Genomic DNA, 13034 nt, shown 5'->3' with positions numbered 1-13034 from the left:
ACTTACAACACTTTCGCTCCGAGTCAACTACAATATATGCATTTACAACAGTTTAGCTGACTTCAAATTAAGCAACCAGACCTGTTATATGAACATACAACATTTTTGCTCTGGAACATATAGGGTCCATTACATTGTGAAAATTAAGACCTTATTTATCAACATTTTGTAGATACTACATTTTTGCACTGACCCAGCGAAATGACGTCATATTTCAAATGCACAGTCTGAGCTAGGACTGGAGAAGCAATGTCATGTTATGACGTCACTTCCCAAAATTACGTCATTACACTTGTTATTATATGTGTGCTTCGTATGATTAGTATTAACCCGGTTATGTTGAACCATGTGGATAATATTCATTCACATCACCATTCTTGTTGTTCTAATACTTGAGTGTGTAATTTATATTTAAACAGCCCATGTTGAAAAATTAACAAATCTCTGTGAAAGTCAAATTTGATATGTAACTATACATGATATAACTATACACAAAAATTCAGTTCAATATCTTGGGGGCGGCATTTAGCTCAGTCGGTTGAGTGCTTGGTTGAGTTACTTGTGTCGCAGGATCGAACCACCTCAGTGGATCCATTCAGCTGATTGTTTTTTTCTCATTCCAACCAGTGCACCACAACTGGACAAAGGCCGTGGTATGTTATAAAAGATCCCTTGCTGGATTAAAAAAAAAATGTAGCGGGTTTCTTCTAATGACTACGAGAATCGGTGTGCTCCAGTGGTGGTATTCAACAAAACAATATCTTGAGGCGTTGCAAAAAATAAATAGTCCTGAAAACTATGTAAGGCAGACAGATATCTATTTTGGGGTTATGTTATTGGGTTTGCTTAAATTTGGAGAACAAAGTACCATTCATGACATTCTTAACATGTGGTAACCTGGATTTAATCCCTAATGGGATAAACACTTTGAACAATATATTATACATGTATATCAGGGGTGGGGAAAAGCCCTTTTTCCCTGGTCTGGGACTGATTCTCGATCTCTGAGACCGAAATAAATTTTTTTAAACGTGTGTTTGCCGGTCCCATTTTTGTCATTCTTGTCGGTTCGAAGCACCTGTCCATTTCTATTATTGGAACAAATTCCTATCCGTCAAGTAGACCGGCCTGCGCAGACATCGGTATCTTGTGCATGTTTTAAAATAATTAATAAATAGTGGTCAATATGGCTGGTGTTTCAGACGTCTGTGATTTTAAAGTCTGCCCAAGTATATATCGCCACTCACTGAAGTCGGACCTACAGTAGTGTCAATCCACTGCCACTAGGCTAGATATTTGTCAAAGTCACTGAGCCGGTCACGAGATTAAATGTTAGCAATAACAACATTGCAACAACGTATTACACTCCATTTAAAAACAAAGGACCCAGAGTTTGCAACTTTGTCAGGTAGAGTGTCCTATATAGTCCAAAGCAAGAGGCCTTTGTGCAATACAAACTGCTTGAAATAGCTTAAAATATTCTGAAATAATCTATAAATGTATTTATTGTTGACTGTTCAATGTAGTGTATCCAATAATTATAAAGGATTTTAAAATTTAACAAAAGATTTCCACCTTTTTTGTTTAACAAGTAGAGTGAGCAAAATAGCTACATGTATAGTACTAGTTATCTCTAGAGCCAGTAGAGGTCAAATTTCATCCAATCAGCGATGACGTTATTAATCTCTTTGTCTAAACGACTCTGTGTGCTAGCTCAAGCTGTCAAACGCTTCAACGGTGCCATCTTTTATTAATTTTCAAGACACAGTACTGAATACTTGTACTTTTTATACATATATGGGAATTAAAATTCATAACTTTTATTCCTTTTTTAGAATTATTTATTGCCATTATGTAAAATATATACAATTTGGGGGGGTGGGGGGTTCACTGATGTGATAAAAAAAAAAATCATGTTTATTGTTTCATATTCATGGTTCAAGATAAAACTATACAAACGTCACTATGATTTTTAAAAAAATACTATTTGGCATATATCGTCTTTGAAATGTTCTTTTTTAATTATTCCTTTTGTTTTTTCCACTCTCCTCCTCCCCCCCCCCCTCTCCCCCCCAAGTGATGACATCAAGTGGGACTGATTGACAATTTTATTTTTCCCTACCCCTGATATATATATATATATATATATATATATATATATATATACTGATAGAAAGAAATAAAGGATCACACAGATAGCAACAAAAAATAATGACTGCATCAAAAATCAATTCATATTGTCAGAAGTTGACTGGGAACATATAGGCAGCACATTCAACACTACAAACATTCAATCCCACATTGCAACTTGGTATGAAATACAGACATTACTACGCTAGTAGTTAATTAAATTTGGTCTACAAATTGGTGTGTTCCCTTATTTCTTTCCATCAATATATTAAGCAGCATCATACAGTGGTTATTTCCTCTCCCACCCCCACCCCAAACTCTCCATCTTTAATAAACTTATCGATGTCATCACCTGTACTAAATATATTAGGAATACCAATGAAAAAGACATTGAGAAACTTGTTAAAATGAATACAACAATTGTTTTTGTATAGTTTTTAATGCTTTATATGATGAAGATATATATAAAATGGGAACACTAATTTGATCAATGTATTGGTATTGATTATTCTTCAAAATCCCTTCTTTTGTTTGTATTTGAAACATTATTTTTTACCAATTGACCAAAAAGGGCCCCTTAAACATTTTCTAGAGATTAAACCCTGCTTTAATGAATGGATGAATGTTTAATAACATTCTAGCACAAAAATAGAGATCGGCCATTAGTCAAGTGTATTTACTCCAATATCGGTGATGAGAATTTATTCAAGTATTACAAGTATTTACTCCAAAATTTATCCAAGTTTAGGCACACATACTGGTTTATAAAAATATATATATTTCTTCTTTTGTCACTCTCTTTTGAACAGAAAATCCTGCATCAAGATGTCCTGCCCCAAATGAAGAAGTACGGTGCTAGGAGTAAACAGAATTTAATGGAGTTTCTCGACCAGATGTCTGTTGACATGGAGATGTCCGACGGTCGAGGGCAGGTCAAGCTGGAAATCATTGAAGATGAAGATCCTATTCCCATGTCAGAAATAGACCTCGACACACTTTTCAAAAAGAGTGAGAAAATTTTATTTTATTTTTATTTATTATTATTTATTTTTTTATCCCACTGCCCCCTTTCCTATCTTTCAACTTCATTCATTGTCCACCTCCACATCCCAGTCATTGTCTCTCCAACTGACAGGTGCTTGTCTCTTGTGACTATTTGTGCCACACACCTGCCGTTCCCCATCAGCTTTTAGCTGTGGGCTCAATCTGACCATTTAATTATTTTTTTAATATATTTTTTTTAACTGCCATCAACATACACAGATGATGATAAAGCTGGGTGGTATATTGAAAATACTGTTCGGTATCAGTCTCGTGTCAATACCAATTTACTGTACCGAGCAAATTTCAAAATACCGAAATTTTGATATTGAAAAATGTTTTCCGACATTTAGTAAAGCACTAACAATAGGTCTATATCTGACGAACGCAAAAGAGCTGAAAAGAAGAAAGAGATGAGGGCTGATACCGATACCAATACCGAACCTGAAATTTCAATACTGCCCAGGTCTAGATGATGATGATGCCACATTGTTTCTGTTTTGTTATGGGACTACTAGATAGGGCCATACTTGGTACTTGCTGTTAGTAGAGCTATTTAATTGTCACGTTGTCCAGGGTATTGGTGCCTGTAGCACCTAGTAGCTAATGATCCCTGATACACTCAGTGGACACATCCATAATCACTGTCAAATATAATGGTGTCTGAAATAGAGGATAATAATGATTTTTATTTTCCCCGTTATGAGTGCCTGCTGGGGTAATAAAATGCATTAATCTTTTTAAAAATATATCTAAAGTATCTTAAATGCTAAATATTGTTAGAAATGGGTGTAATTTCTCTAAACGATTAGTATTTTTTATTAATGTTCAGTGCAGAATAATTTTGAAGTGAATAATTTCAGTTTGGCTTGACATCAAAAGAAAAGGTCAATTGTTTTCCAAATAACAATTTTTATTAGGTATATTTGGTAGAAACATTAGTCAACTTAAGGATTGTATGTTATTTCTTTTACGTTCATCGGGGTATGAAAAAAACAAATTTGCAAACTGTTAATCAGTGAAGCCTTTCTCACATAAGTTTGAAATATTGGTTTTGTTCATACCCTGATGAACGTAAAAGAAATAACAGACAATACTTATAATTAAATTTGAATCATACTTTACTAATAATAACACTAAATCTTCATACTTTATTTGGAATAATTTTTGGTCCTTAATAAACAATAATGCTCAATAAGACAACTTGCCCATATAAAATGACATCATCAGATATGACATTCCCTGATGATGTAATTTTTACGTTCATCGAGAAATGAACAAACTCCCATTTTTACATCTGGACCACTGGGATGATATTATGTTGTAATGAATGTATAATAAATAGAGGATATTTCATGTTTTTTGTCAAATATGATTTATATCTCATCGAGTGAAGTTCGCAATCATATCATAGTGTGATATGATTGCAAACTTTACGAGATGAGATATAAATCTTATTTGACAAAAAACATGAAATGTTCTATTTATTATGTAACTTTTGGCAATTTACCTTTATATTTAAAATGCCAGCAGCAACATAGTTCTGGCTTTCTTACAGTGAAGATAACACTTTCTACAGTGATGATAACACATTTTAGAGTGAAATTTTCAGTCTAAAATGTGTTATCACTGAGTGACTGATAACACTTTTATTTCACTGATATTTTAACATATTTCACTAAATGTTATATAATAAAATGATGTAACTAGTTAGAATGCATGCTATATCTTTTTTTAAATTCCAAATTCAGGTGGAAAGTTGAATCCAGATGGTGCACAGAATAGAGATTCCCCATTTAGCAAGCCATGGCAGTATCCATTGTCGGAGAGACCTCATTTTGAGGGTCAAGACAGACACTTTGACAGGCCTCATGACAGACAACTTGACATGCCTCATGACAGACAACTTGACATGCCTCAAGACAGACATCTTGACTGGCCTCAAAACAGACACTTTGATAGGCCTCAAGACAGACAACTTGACATGCCTCAAGACAGACACTTTGACAGGCCTCATGACAGACAACTTGACATGCCTCAAGACAGACATATTGACAGGTTTCACAAAGATCCTCCCACCCACTGGTTACATCAAGATGGACCTGATCCACCTAATCCACCATATGACATCAGGGATCAAGATCCACACTTCAACAGGTTTAATCCAGATCCATATAGGGAGATCTCAGATCTGGACCAACACCGAAGGCCAGGGTTGGATCCTTACTTTGATGTGCAGGGTCCAGATGAACATATGAATAGACCGATATGTGATCCATATTTGAGTGAAGTACATGAGGAGGAACATTTTGTTGACAGCTGGAGCCCCGAGGCTCGATTGAAGAGACTTGAAGCAGCACTGAAACAGCAGAACACGCAGTCACCGAGTCCCAAAGATGTTAACGCTAATGAGGAATCGGCAGCCGAGAAAATTGATAGATTAACACGGCAGGTAAAACATCTTGAAAGTCAGCCATTTCTGACAAACGAGGACGTGAAACTGCTGGCATTGAAGAAGTGGGACCTGAATCGGGAACAAAGACGAACGCAGGAAAAAGACCGGCTAGTTCAGAAACACCAACGGCTGGCTGCCCTGAACGATCTCGGCGACAGACTGAGCTCCTTTCAGAAGCAGGTGGCCCTGGATGCGTTTGACAGAGAGAAACCTGGAGGCAGCACAAGTGATAAATTAATGATGGAAACCGGCAGAAGATCAGACAGGAAACCTCTTGAATATCCAAACAGCTCTGAGAAAGACCCAGTACCCTTCACCACTAGCATCGATGAAGTAGACCTAGACAGGGAGTTGTGGGAAGACCACCTGCTCAGAGAGAAACTAAAGATACCTTTTGAATATCGTCCAGAACTTGATAAGGTATATCTTACATACATATTTATAGTGTAGAGGAATAGATTAAAAATGTAAAAATCTAAAGGTACCTTTTGAATTTCGTCCAAAACTTGATAGGGTATATCTTACATACATATTTATAGTGTAGAGGAATAGATTAAAAATGTAAAGATCTAAAGATACCTTTTGAATATCGTCCAGAACTTGATAGGGTATATCTTACATACATATTTATAGTGTTGAGGAATAGATTAAAAATGTAAAGATCTAAAGATACCTTTTGAATATCGTCCAGAACTTGATAAGGTATATCTTACATACATATTTATAGTATAGAGGAATAGATTAAAAATGTAAAAATCTAAAGATACCTTTTGAATATCGTCCAGAACTTGATAGGGTATATCTTACATACATATTTATAGTGTAGAGTAATAGATTAAAAATGTAAAGATCTAAAGATACCTTTTGAATCTCATCCAGAACTTGATACGGTATATCTTACATACATATTTATAGTGTACAGTAATAGATTAAAAATGTAAAGATCTAAAGATATCTTTTGAATATCGTCCAGAACTTGATAAGGTATATCTTACATACATATTTATAGTGTAGAGTAATAGATTAAAAATGTAAAGATCTAAAGATACCTTTTGAATATCGTCCCGAATAAGTCTTTGAAAATAAACTGGGACGGTTTTATTATCACTTGTGGTGATGAGCAGGCGTCCAAGTCTGCTTTCCATTCATTCAGGGACGCATCTTAACGCAACCCCTGTAACAACACCACTAGAGCACATTGATTTATTAATCATCGACTATTGGATGTCAAACTTTTGGTAATTTTGACATATAGTCTAAGAGAGAAAACCCACTACATTTTCCATTAGTAGCAAGGGATCTTTTATATGCACCATCCCACAGACAGAATAGCATATACTATGGCCCTTGATATACCAGTGGTGTACTGGTTGGAATGAGAATAGCCGATCCCAAACCGACCTCGCATCAGGTGGACGCTTTACAATTGGGCAACATCCCACCTCCCACAAAAATAGAGATCGGTTATTTAATGTCAAATAAAGGTACAATTCATAATACAGTGTAATAGTATAATAGATTAAAGATCCAAAAATACCTTTTGAATATCGCACCAAACTTAACAAGGTATACCGTACATACATATTTATAGTGTAGAGTAATTAAAAATCTAAAGGTCTACAGATTTGTTTTGAATATAGCCCCGAACTTGATACGGTATACATTATCAACATATAATTTATATTGCAATGTAATAGATTTAAAAAATATAAAGATTCCTTTTAAATATCGCCCTGAACTTGATATGGTATACCTTACATTCATATTTATATTGCAGTGTTATAGATTAAACATTTAAAGATCCACAAGATGCCAACTTTAAGAGTCTGGATAACATTTTGTTTTCTTGGAAAATTAGGGGATCTCTGTTACTTTTTACAATATATTTAGCTGCACTTATTGTTTGTTATATTGATTTTTACATTTATTGTTACATTTCAGCCAAGTGATGAAAATCCACCAATAGAATATCCACACTCATCGACGATTGCGACACCAGTGAGACCAGAGTGTTTGGGAAGACCGCCAGGCCAGTTCAGTCGAGAATTCCCACACTTTGCAGAAGAAAGACCTGGATATGTTCAGAATGCAGCAGCAACAAATGAGACGTATCCACACAATATACATGTGAATTCAGGATTAACTCCAACTGGCCCAGGACAGTCAATACCATCACAGACAATACCACTGAATCCTGGATATCTACAAAAGACAACACCTAATTTGGGAACTCTACAGCATGCACCACTGAATCCTGGATATCTACAAAACACAACACCTAACTTGGGAACTCAACAAAATGCACCTGTGACTCCAGGACAGCCAGTGTATACAGCTGGCAATGCAGGCTATCCACAAAATATCCCAGTGAACTCTTGGTATCCACATAATGATCCACAAAATGCACTCTCACACTTGGGACTTCCACAAGGTTCAGTGGCAAATCAACCTTTACAGAATACAGCAGCACAAAACCAAAGTCTTCCACAGAATGTGCTGCCAAACTCAGGCCTCCCAGCAAACATACAGTCCGCACCAAGTCAGTCTGTGAACACAGGGACAACACAAACCACAAAACAAGCAACATCTACACAGGTTGCATCCGACAAAGGCATTGACCCTAATCAGATCGGAATTCTTTTACAAAAACTGGTAAGTAAAATGGATTCAATAAAAGGTTATGCAAGTATACATTGATCAGACTTTAGTTTTTGAGATGAACAAACGGGACCACATCCCTGCAGTCTGCTCAGTTCAGTCAGACACCAGAGCAATTTTTCACTCTTCTGAGCTTTTCAAAAGCAAAATTCTGTTACATTTCATCAAGCCACATTTTATGGAATGAAAGAGAAAATTATGATAATTTATTGTGTTTAACTTTGGCTGCACAAGATTATATCTGTGATAAACCCATTGATTTTAGACCTATCAGTCTTATAGGCAAATAGCAAACACTGTTTAACAATCTTAAATTTAGGGTGTAACACTGAAACCATTTGCTAATGCAGTTCTGTTTAACTAGATTTTTATGGTTATACATCACATTGACGTTCAAGCACATAGCATGGTCTGGGTCAGCTGTTGAGCTTACATCTTCTCAAAGGACATTGCCATGCACTCTTGGTTGAAGCAACTATCTACCATCTGTAAACCAGATAACATTAGCACTGTGTCAGTGTACAGGAATGTCATTAACAAGGCAGATGACAGTCCTTCATCACCTCTTTAACAAATGTTTGCACGGTCTCGTATTTAAAAAACCAAATGCTTTCAGACTGGATGTTGGTAGTTTTATGTTTATAACCTGTCATACACATTTGAAAACTTGTTCTTGATTAGTTAATATTGGTGAGTTTACAAACCCTGCAATAAAAAAAAAGGTCCACATCCAAAAAACATATAGTGGAAACAAACAAAATTCAATAAAATATAGTCCACAACAACAAAACAAGGGCCACAAACAATTTTAAAACTCTGTGGCAATCTCCACACCATTGCTGATTGTCGTGGACAATTGTAGAGGTTGGTTGATAATGTTAACAAGATAAACCAGTGATATTGCGTCTGTCTTAGGCTTCAGTGTCAACCTGATTTATGTCATGACGTTTGTAGCTGTTTAAACCAGTCTGATATTAGTTCATTTTTACAAGGTAGTATATTCTTAATGGTGTCACTAAATATAGTTTGCCTTTTCCTTCCAGTCGAGTTCTCTTATCACCAATGAGGAGGAAGCTGCCATGGCTCTACAAGTATCAAACGCACTCACACAGGCTTTACTGTCATTCAGACTGAAGTCATTACCGGGAGAGGTATGTAACACAGGCTTTACTGTCATTCAGACTGAAGTCATTACCGGGAGAGGTATGTAACACAGGCTTTACTGTCATTCAGACTGAAGTCATTACCGGGAGAGGTATGTCACACAGGCTTTACTGTCATTCAGACTGAAGTCATTACCGGGAGAGGTAGGTCACACAGGCTTTACTGTCATTCAGACTGAAGTCATTACCGGGAGAGGTAGGTCACACAGGCCTTATTGTCATTCAGACTGAAGTCATTACCAGGAGAGATAGGTAACACAGGCCTTACTGTCATTCAGACTGAAGTCATTACCAGGAGAGATAGGTAACACAGGCCTTACTGTCATTCAGACTGAAGTCATTACCGGGAGAGTAGGTAACACAGGCTTTACTGTCATTCAAACTAAGTCATTACTAGCAGGCCTTGACCATACGTTTTTCCAGTGGTAGCCCACCGGGCTACCAGATTATAAAATCTAGTAGCCCCCAGTAAAAACTGGTAGCCCATAACTTGAAAAAAAGGCCAAAAAAAACCAAAATCATTTATTTTTATTTAAACATGTGTTTTAGGGTGGTTGTTTTTAAAATTATAGGCAATATACTGTGAAATATTTATGTCGGAAATGGACAAAACAAACTATTTTTAAGGATGGCATCAAAGGTGGGGTAAATATAGTAAGAATATTTTTTTTTCTTTCAATAAAACCACCACCACCAAAAGCCCGACTTATCGTACCTACAGTATCTTGTGTGGTACGATTCCAGAAATACACAATAGTTTTGGGGTTGTTGTTTTTTTAGGCCTAATCACATAATGAAGGCTTCAAAATATTATTGAAACACTCCATGCGGTTTTCACGTGTAGAACTTAGTCCGAACAGCCGTAGAAAGAAAATGTGATTCTTAAGAAAAGTATTTTAATGTGCGTCCTGCACTAGTGTAGAACGGTCTGCTAATCGTACGATTCTGAAGATCGATATTGCTTATTTTAATACTTGAAATGGCTGTAACTATCTTTAATATGTGTCATTTCGAAGAATCTTAACAAAACTTGCCTTTATTTCAAAACAATAGCAGTTTTTATTGATGACAATAAACTTGTAAATGTCATAAGCCAATTATCCCAGACGGGATCGCCATGTGTGTTTGTGTTATGAACTTATCACATGACACGATCAGATGCCATTTTGAGCGAGGTTATCGTGCAAAGCAATAGTAAATGATGAGAGAGGTTTAATTAAAAATAATTTGTAAGAAAGATTAATATTTTTAACATAGAAAACATTCGTCACTTTATACATTTCTTTAACATAATAACAGATATTAATTTTGTAAACAATAATCTGACAATTTGCATAGGTAATCTAGAAGGAAATAAACCGCGATTGAGTTATGGTTTAGTTTAGACTTCAGCTGGCGGTAAATAGTCTTGATCATACAAGGCATTAGTTATAAGTAGGCGTCCAAACAACAGGCCGTGTTGTTTCTTGTCATAAATGACAAGAATAGATGGAAATGGAAATTCCATGACCTGTACGAACTCTGTATATCTGGTCACTGAATTATTTCAAATTATTTGTCTTAGTCCTCTTATGTTAATTTTTTTTTTTTTAAATCATACCACTGGCAAATATATTCCTTTGTTTCACTAAAACATATTGTGCAACAGCCACCTATCGGTCAGACTAGGAGCAATTAACAGCTACAGCAACTTGAGGTAATACAGAGCGTGCACATGAAAGGGTGGAATTTCAGACACCAATAACCTAAACGTCTTGTTGATTGTGGAGTGACTGGACATGTTAAAACATTTGGTAGCCCAGAGGACTACCGGGGTTAGACAACTGGTAGTCCCAGTGAGAAATCGGTAGCCAAAACACCCGGGGCTGCCATTAAGGTCGAGCCCTGACCAGGAGAGGTAGGTCACACAGTAGTCGTTCAGACTGAAGTCATTACCAGGAAATGTAGGTCATGCAGGTTTTACTGTCATTCAGACTGAAGTCTTTACTGGGAGAGGTAGTCACAAACCAAACTACATTATTGGTACCACTCTTTTGTCCATTGTTCATTCCATGTTTATATTCAGTTAATGTTCAAGCATGCTGTCCTGGGCACACACCAGCTACAGGTATATCTGTCCAGGACATGGTCAGTTGTAATGCCACTTGAGGTTATTTGTTTACAAACCAAAATATTATAAATTTTGCAAAAATAATTGATCATGGCACACAAAATATGTATCTTTTTATTATTGCATATTTGTCAGTTGCAGCTATAAGTTTATTTATCAAACAAAATGTGCCGAGTGTTCTTCAGCCTCCATAAATGTTATTTAGTCAATAATTTCAGTTTGGTTATGTAAGAAGAAAAGTAAAATTGTCTTGGAAAAAGGACTTTTTGTGTGCATTAAAAAAAAAAAATCATTTGCTTCAGAAATAACTGAAACTGTAATAAGTTAATTGTAAGAAAACAATGTTTACTGCATTAAGGCTGCCATATTGTTTTATGAACAGTAATGTGAAATAAAAATACATACTCGTTAACTGTTCCATCTTATTTTGACCAGCAACAATGGACACTATGATAAATGTATTCTGTTTGATGACTATCACTTCAGGCGGATGCAGCCACCAAAGCTATTGCTCAGATAAAGGAGACACAGAAGTTAATTGAGGAGAAACAGAGACAGTTAGTGAAAGCAAAGCTCAAAAAGAACAAGGAATCATTGAAACGCCAGCACTCCTCCGACAGCCCAGCTGACTCTCCATCAACGAAGAGGCAACCCACGGGACACCATGACGGCGACAGAGAGAGGAGAGAGAAACATGGGAGAACCCCATACACTCATGGGAGGGACTCGGAGTCCCAGAGAAAGAAGGGATATTCTCAAGGGATGAATCCGCAGGCTGAAGACAGGAAGCATTCCCAGACTCAAGATTTGAAGCAGCAGGTGCCTAGAATGGTTCCGCCACCTGACAATGTGGGTTCCCTGTCTCCAGCAATGAATTCACCGACTCCGCCATCATATCAGCCAATTTCAAGAATGCCACAATATGCTGGTTCTAACGACGTTATGTACTCTTCCAATTACATGCCAAACCAGTATGTAATGCACCCCCCACCAGCTCCACCACTGCCTTTCACGGCACCACCCGAAAAACCTCCCCCACCACCGGGTCCACCTCCTAATACCTGATCTCTTTGATGGTACTTCTTCTCTTTTGCTGATAGCAGGAAATGATGTCCTGTGTTGACTGGCAAGATTTGTTGACTGGTGGAAGACCCGTATTTGAAACCAGATTTAAACCAGTGTCTGCCCACTATCATACTAATAATTAAAACCACTAAAATCAAGTCAGTGCCAGTGGCAAGGGCTACAGGAGGTGTTTTCTTGCAACAACAATTCTGGATACAGTTTTTGTGTTAAACAACATTCTGGAGTTCATAGACTTAATCTTTTTGATGATACGTCTTTTAACTCTGTGCTTGCTGATAGCAGAAAATGCTGCCATGTGTTACATCTTACCGAAACACTGCCGTCAAGATTTGTTGATAAGTGGAAGACCCGTATCCACTAACATACTAATAATTAAAATCACTGAAACAAA

The 13034-nt window shown here is 36.6% G+C and overlaps 1 protein-coding gene across 1 annotated transcript in view; it reads left to right on the top strand.

Moving 5' to 3' along the window:
- Window positions 1-13034, top strand: part of LOC121381284 — a 41994-nt gene extending 28960 nt beyond the window's left edge. Inside the window, exons 12-16 of the mRNA XM_041510531.1 lie at window positions 2940-3138; window positions 4923-6046; window positions 7568-8278; window positions 9328-9435; window positions 12044-13034. Coding sequence (XP_041366465.1) covers window positions 2940-3138; window positions 4923-6046; window positions 7568-8278; window positions 9328-9435; window positions 12044-12622 — 2721 coding nt within the window. The 3' untranslated portion in view covers window positions 12623-13034. The remainder of the gene's footprint in view (window positions 1-2939; window positions 3139-4922; window positions 6047-7567; window positions 8279-9327; window positions 9436-12043) is intronic.

This window comes from Gigantopelta aegis, chromosome 9 (genome assembly GCF_016097555.1).
Source record: "Gigantopelta aegis isolate Gae_Host chromosome 9, Gae_host_genome, whole genome shotgun sequence".
Lineage (NCBI taxonomy): Eukaryota > Metazoa > Mollusca > Gastropoda > Neomphalida > Peltospiridae > Gigantopelta > Gigantopelta aegis.
The sequence above is the reverse complement of the archived record's forward strand: the minus strand, read 5'-3'. Positions and strand labels throughout refer to the sequence as shown.